We start from the raw sequence: 8,002 nt of genomic DNA on the forward strand, positions 1-8,002 counted from the left end.
AGAACAGTAGAATTAGGTGGCCTGTGCTTCAGGAGAGATCAGTTCAAAATTAATCTGTTAAAAATGTATTTCAGTGAGCATGTGGCCAATCTATGGGACAAATATCTCCACAGAAATATGATGGAAGCAGTTAGTATTGACTCATTCCGATGCCAAATTAAATAGATTTCTTCCAGAAACTAATATTTTGGGATACGATATCTGAGCAATTGCAGAAATGACTTGCCGTAAAATTCCAAGCTTGGGAGGAAAAAGGTGACTTTGGTCCCATGGTTCCCAAAGCTCTGATTCGCTGAGGGATTTCCTCACATCATTTCTGGGCCTGTTGTAGACTAATTGATGGAAATCGTTTCCTCTGATGTGGAAACAGATCCTTATTGCTGTATCATGTGACTACCTGTCTGCTAAGAGGCAAACTATGTCTTTTTCTTGTCTAGCAGCTCCCAACTGAAAACAGGAAAAGAAGTAAATGCAAAGAGATGGAGAGAGGGCTCTCCACCACATCAAAAGGCTACCAGGTAAACCCTGGCAACCTCCCAGTGGGCTCCAGTGGGGGGTAGGTGGGGGCTCTTTTTTTGGCTACTCTTTGGCCTCCAGCGGCAATGTCCATCCTTATGGCAACATCACAACCTGTCCTCATCAATGCCATCACCCCATCCCCCTCACCCCATGTCTGACGGGACCCAGCGCCCCCTGACCCCACTTACCTGACTGTGAAGGTGGGTGTCCATCAAAGTGCGCTCTTCCTCCAGGTGCAGTCCCAGCAGTGGCCACCACCCCTAATGGCGCTGCTGAGGCAACTCTTCGAGGTTCATTAATTAATTGGCTGCCACTGATAGGATGCGGCCCTGGATCCCGCTGATCGCTAAAGTGGGGTCACGCCCCAATGGTGGGACCCCTGCATTAAATTCAGCACATGTTCTTGTAGGGGTATCTCGGGTTTGGACTATGAATTATATATAACTGCGGCCTATATATGTGTTAATACAGTAAGATCAAACTGAATTAAAGGAAAAGAGGAACAAAAGGAAAAGTTTCCTTTGGTTAGATTAAGGGAGTAAAATTTCTTCTGTTAGTAACTTTAGCCAGAATGCTGGTATAGATGTAAAGGGGAATTTTATATGCGTGCAAACTTTTTCTCTAAAATTATTGACAAGATAATTTTTCTGCTTTACTGTCTGTACACCTATCAAAATACAGGCAGCAAACGGCAGACAGCTAGAACTTACAAGTCAGTCTATAATAATTGTCCCAGTAATCGCTTAGATTGTCAAGGAGTCATTATGACTTCTCCTTCATAGGTAGCCCCTCAGGATCGCGGATGACTTGCTTCTGCTCTGGTTCCGTGTGATCGAAGATGATTGGTAAGTCCAATGAGTGATCTGCAGACTGCCACATGTGGGGCAGGTGGTGCTTGAAGGTTTGGGTAGTTGTGTTGTTTGGAAGTTTGCGCACTACCTCTGATGCCTCAACTTCTCCTCTCTCTGTTCCCGACAGAATCTCCCCATGTGTTCAGTACCTCCCCAGATGACCCTTCTTCATGTTAGCTGGTGCAGGGAAGTGGGGGCTCTCCTTTCTGAGCACTCTCCAGCCCCCGGCAACAATGTCCACCCCTGTGGCAACGGCGCCACCTGTCCTCACCAGCACCATCACTCCATTCCCCCTCACCGGGACCTGCCTGACTGGCCTACAGCATCCCCAGAGCCCACTTACTTGGTTGTGAGAGTGGACGCCCATCAAAGTGTGCTCTTCCACCAGATGCAGTCCCAAGATTGCACGCCACAAACCAGAGTCTCCCATGATTCAGCAGGGATATTTGACCTCTTCAGGGATGCTTAGACAACATCCCTAAAGCATTTCCATTATCCTCCTGGGGTCTCCTGCCACAATTAAGTTCTGAGTAGAGCAGTTCCTTTGGGTTAAAAACAAAAAAAAACAAAAAAAAAAACTGCGGCTGCTGGAAATCCAAAACAAAAATAGAGTTACCTGGAAAAACTCAGCAGGTCTGGCAGCATCAGCGGAGAAGAAAAGAGTTGACGTTTCAAGTCCTCATGACCCTTCGACAGAACTTAGACAGAACAAAGTTCCTTTGGGTGTCTGGTGTTAGGCATGCAAACAACATGTCTGGTTTTGAGTGATTAGCACCTCGATGCTGGACAAGTTAGCTTGGGAGAGGATGCTGCTGTTGGACCACCTTTCTTGCCCCTGGATTTGGAGGATCTTGCGAAGGCACCGCTGGTGGTTCTTCTCCAGTAATTTGAGATGCTTGCTGTAGGTTGTCCAACTCTTTGAAGCATATAGGAGCACTGGGATCACTTGTGCTCAGTAATCCATGATCTTAGCCTTGATTGCAGGTCGTCATCCTCAAATACTCTTTTCCTCTGTTGGCCGAATGCCGAGTTGGCACATTGGAGGTGATGATGAATTTTGTCGTCTATATTTGCCTTTGTCAAGAGGAGGCACCCAAGATATGGAAACGGTCCACATTTTCCAGGATCTCACCATTGACCTTAATCTAAGGCGGGAGGTGCTTTGCTGTGGGAGCTGTTTGGAAGAGGACCTTCGTTTTCCGGGTGTTTAGTGAAAGGCCTACTTTCTCATATGCTTCAGTGAAGGAGTCAAGAATGACCTGGAGCTCAGTCTCTGACTGAACGCACACACAAGCTGCTTGGGCTGCTTTGGCTGAACAATCTTAATGTAAAAAAGATAAAACTAACACCGCCGGAAAAAAAATGCTACAAGCCACCAGGTCAGAATAACAACAACAACAATTTGCATTTAGATAACATATTGTCCCAAAATGTCCCAAAGGTAAAAACAAAATATTGCAGTTGCTGGAAATCTGAAATCAAGACAAAGTGCTGGAAATGCTCAACAGTTCAGGCAGCACCTGTGAGGATGGAAAGAGAGTCATTGTTTCAGGTCAAGGACATTTTACCAGAACTGATATGGTGATATTAGGAGAGGTGACCAAAAATTTGGTCACAGAAGAAGGAAAGCAATTTGTTTCATCTAGAGGTAGGAAGGTTCTGTAAAAGTAGGATGGAGAGTTGCTCAAGATGGGGAATTTCAATCATCATGTGTAAGTTGGGAAAATCCAAGTAATTTGGAATTTGTGTTTTTTTTTAAAGAAGACTTTCTTTTATAGAATGCCTTTCACCACCACTGGACATCTCAAAGCAGTTTACAGCCAATGATGAACATTTGAAATGTAGTCACTGTTGTAATGTAGGAAATATTTGTGCACTGCAAGCTTTCAAAACGGCAGTGATAATGACTGGATAATTAATTTTTGTTATGTTGACTAAGGATAGTTTGGCATGGTTTTTCAGCCAAGAATGCAACATGAGGCTTGCCCAAGTGCCCAGAAATCCATGGATTGAAACAACTGAGTCCCAGAGGCAACATTGCTTGATTGAAAGCTCTGGCTCTCTGATCTCTGCTGTCAATTGCACAGTGCACATTTACACAAGATAATGAGGTTTCACGTGCTTGCAGTTTCAGCTATTAAAACTTTATAGGGTCTGGATGATTGACACTTGTATTGTTAAGAAACTTTGTTTTCAAAAAGTGGAAATTTATCAATGAATCACTTTTTAAAAGTTTTGTTATACAACCATTTGTCATTATAGGACTCATTGGGCAGGATCTTTAGGTCAGTGAGCAAGGGTAGGGCCTGCTTGCTGATGCGTATAATGATGCAGGATGACGTCGGGCAGAACTTCCGAAGTCACCCCGCGTCATTTCAATTTTCAGGTCAGCGGGGGCCGAATCAGCTGTGCACCCACTGACCTGTCAACGGCCTATTGAGGCCATTGAAAAAGTCATTAGCCTCATTTATGGACCTGCCCGTCCAACCTTAGGGATGAAAAATCATGAAACCTTATCCACGGGTGGGATGAGGTTTCATTGCAGAATCAAAAAATTAAGAGACACTTTTAATAAACATTATGTCTATGTCCCAACTCATGTGACATTGTCATATGAGGGGACATGGACGGTGAATTAAATTTTCACTGCAGTACCATTTTTACTTTGGGACTGATCTCTCTGAGGCAGAACTTAGTCTCAGGGAGATTGGAGTGCTCCTTCACACACATGCGTGAAGGGGCACACTTCCGATTTTAGGAGTCCTCCTCCACCGGCACAGGAAGGGCATAGCGCTTTCCTGCGGATGCCATGCTGGGCGGGTCTTAATTGGCCCGCCCACTAAAATTGGCAGTGTACCCCCGATTGGGGGCACCAATTGGAGGGCTGCCTGCCCATGCCCACCCCCACATATCCCCCTGGACGAGGGGGGAAAGTTTTGCCCCATGAAAAATGCAATCCCTATTGTATTGTAGGAAACACAGCAGTCAATTTGCACAATGCAAACTCCTACAAAAGTCAAAGTGATAATGAATGGATAATCTGTTTTAGTGATGGAGGGATAAAATGGACACCAAGGATAACTCTCCTGCTCTTCTCTGAAATAATGCCATAGGGGAGATCTTTTATGTCTGGATTGAGGAGCAGACAGAGCACCAGTTTGATGTCTCATCCAAAGAATAGCGTCTCTAACAGTGCTGCACACCCCTCAGTATTGCAAAGAAGTGTCAGCCTGGATTTTAGTGCTCAAGTCTCTGGAGAAGGATGAGAATACACAACTTTCTGACTCAGAGGGAAGAATGCTACCAGCTGAGCTGCAAATGACAGCATTAGTTCTGTAAAAGTAAGCCCAGAAGCAAATAATCCATGCCCTGGCCTTAAGTCGAGCATTCATTTGGCCTTCATTTGGAGCAGAGTCTCAGCCACACGCTTCCTCTTTTCCCCATGCACCCGCCATAGAGGACCAGGTGCATATGGGGGCGGGGAATTCCTCACGCTGGGAAGTCCCATATCCTTGACCTCATGGGGGCCTAGTTGGACCTTCAGAGACCAGTAGATGTAGAGGGTGGTTTTGAGGTCCTTCACGGCAACCCAGGCTGAGGACTGTGCCAGGGCCTGGACCACCACAAAGCAGCAGAATTGTTGCAAGGGTTATCTCGATTACCTGCCAAATGTTCACAAATGATCCATGGAAACCGCAGAAAACTAATGCATGGTCATGAAGCCTTGGCACAAAAAGGGAGAAACCCTGTGGAAGTTAATAAAGTACATCCATTGTTTTACATAATTTGCATGAATAGGTTAAGTAATTTTGTATTTGTGAAAAGTGCCAGTGCCATTCTTTGCATTTTGCCATTTATGGTTCCTAAATTGCGAATCTCTTTTGTTTTTTTCCAGATGCAACGCCAGAAGACCTTAAAGCCTGGTAACTACAAGGAATAAGGTTGAACATCACTTGTGAATGCCTGGATTTATCTTGGGAAACATTTTGTTCACCTTTGTAAATTTTCTCTGATTATTATATCAAGCTGTGAATTTCTTGATGTAAACATTCATTCATGTTCATGCTAATCACTACAGGAACAGACAACAAGCCCATATCAAAAGAAACCAAGGCACTGGGGAATTCAGAATGCATAGTGGACGATGTTAATCTATTTACAAACAACAAAAAAACACAATGTACCAGGGAGCTTTTCTTATAACTATTTGATTTAAGACTTTATTTCGAATTCTGCTTTGGAAGGTTTTTCAAACTTTGGGCATCAATTCAATTTGCCATGCTTCATCTTCTGATAGGCTCCTGTTTCATTCTGTTGAATACATAAATGATACTTTTGTGAGATGGAGTATCATTGCAAATTAAATTACCTAAAATGAAATTGATTTCATATTTAAGCAGTAAATATGAACATGAATGTGACAAAAATGCCTGTAGGTATTTGGAGCATATGGTCGAAAGCAATAATTTATTTACTTCCATGTGTACTATGGCAGGGAATTGAAGACAAGCTCTTTGAGAGAGATGGCTAGTTGATTAAGCTGTGGGGCGATGGTAGCCCTCCTATCTCTGAGTCAAAGGGTTGTGGCTTCAAGCCCCACCCTGGACACTGGGCTACATAATCCATTCTGACACTCCAGTGCAGCACTGAGGGAGTGCTGCACTGACAGAGGTGCCATCTTTTGGATGGCGATAAAAGACCCCATTGTACTATTTGGAAAAGAGTTTTCCTCAGCCTCCTGACTAATAGTTTCTCCCTTGACCAACATCAGAAAAATCAGAATATCTGGCAATTATCTCATTGATGTTTATGGGAGCTTGCTGTGTGCAAATTGGCTGCTGTGTTTCTTACATTACAGTGACTTCAGTTTGGAAATGCTACATTGGCTGTAAAGCATTTTGGGATCCCCTGACGTTGTGAAAAGGTGCTATACGGACGGAAGCCCATTTATTGTTCCCAGATTTGGAGAAAAAGCTGTGTGAAGTGTAGTAGAGCAGACTGATCAATGAGCTTTGTGCTACTGTGCTCTCAACCTACAACAGGAAGGACTCAGACCAGAAAAAAATAACAAGAGAAAAGCAGAGTTAGTTGTTGATGTGATTATTGTACTGTTTGACTGACTTCAACCTATTAGTGGATTCTGGTAGGAAAAAAATGAAGAAAGCATGGGAATAAGAATAATTACAAGAAAAGTGTACTCATGATTTTGGATCATTAAAATTTGCTCAATCTTAGTTCAGTGGTGCAACATAAATTATTTATTGCGTTATAATATTTCTGTGACTGCACCTTTGCATTTAAAATTTAGCAGACAAACAAGGAGGTTTCTACTAGAAAAGAAATGGTGTTTTAATGCCGCAATTATGGAATTTCTTCAGCCTGAAGGGTGAATTACTAGAAAATTAGTTCTGTGTCATGAAGTTGGCTTACTTTACCAGCAACTTCCCAATAATTTATCTGATAATTTACCGTTTTTTTGCAATATTTAAACAGAATGAATTAATTGCTTTGAATAATTTGGAATTATTTTTAGTTGTTGTGGCATTCATGATATTGGGTTAACTGAGATCACGCACATGATTACCTTGTACACCTAGAGGTGCGTTATCTGACGCTAAGTGACCTCCGTTAAGGCCTAAGGTCTCCATAACAACTGCGGGCGGTTAGTGCAAATTAACAGGCCATCATTTTCCATCCTTTGAAACCAGCGCACAGGAAATCGCAGAGAGTAAATGCAAAACAGCGTGGAGACTGGAAATCTGAAATAAGAGTAGAAAATGCTGGAAGAACTTGCCAGGTCTGGCAACATCTGAGAAGAGGGAAACAGAGTTGACCCTTTGAGTCTCTTCTTTGGAACTCCGGTCCGCAGAGAGTGCGCCATTCATTTTCCAATGGCTGCTGAGTATGAGACTCTACTAATGATGCGGAGGTCTCAAGAAAATTTAGCCCACTAAACCCCTGTTCTAGTCAGCAGACAGGACACATGTAAGAAGACCTTATAATTATGTAGCACCTCACCCGTAATTCTCAGAAATGTTCATAAAGCCTCACCTACAGTGAATCATTTTTGCTGCACACTAACACTTACCTAAGGACGGATTGCATTCATTACATGCACAGCAGGATCCCACAAATGGCAATCAATCGAACAGCCAGCTGTCTTTGGCCATGTTGGCTAAGAGTAAAGGAGAAAGGTCAAATATTCCTGTGGGATCATTACTGCCCATTTGAACCAGAAAATTTAGGCAGATAGGGTTCCGGCTAAACGATTCAATTCCTCCTCAATATGCTCAGGACCTGGGCTGGTGACTTTAGACAATTAAATCCAACCTTGCTTTTTTGTTGGTTCAAGATTTCATTCAACTTCCATAACTAGGATATATTTGAATTGTTGTGTGGTAAAAAATAACATTTGGATAATAATGCATAATGCAGTCAGTTAGTAAAATGTTTTGTTCTTTAGGAGGTTGGTTTTATTTTAAAATCTTATTTCAGGAGGTAATCACAAGGCTTTCAGTAATTTTCTACATTCCAACATTGACTATGGGTGGATTTTATGGAGTTGGGGGGGTGTGGGTGGGTGGGGGGGCAGGGAGGGAGTTACCTGAATTTACCTGGACTTAAAAGTCGGT

General features: G+C 43.0%; 1 protein-coding gene across 1 annotated transcript in view; it reads left to right on the top strand.

Moving 5' to 3' along the window:
* The window catches only part of ofcc1 (orofacial cleft 1 candidate 1), a 333,910-nt gene extending 328,244 nt beyond the window's left edge, over window positions 1-5,666 (top strand). Inside the window, exon 24 of the mRNA XM_041190069.1 lies at window positions 5,266-5,666. Coding sequence (XP_041046003.1) covers window positions 5,266-5,287 — 22 coding nt within the window. The 3' untranslated portion in view covers window positions 5,288-5,666. The remainder of the gene's footprint in view (window positions 1-5,265) is intronic.
* Window positions 5,667-8,002: the final 2,336 nt, after the last annotated feature.

Source organism: Carcharodon carcharias, chromosome 6 (genome assembly GCF_017639515.1).
Source record: "Carcharodon carcharias isolate sCarCar2 chromosome 6, sCarCar2.pri, whole genome shotgun sequence".
NCBI lineage: Eukaryota > Metazoa > Chordata > Chondrichthyes > Lamniformes > Lamnidae > Carcharodon > Carcharodon carcharias.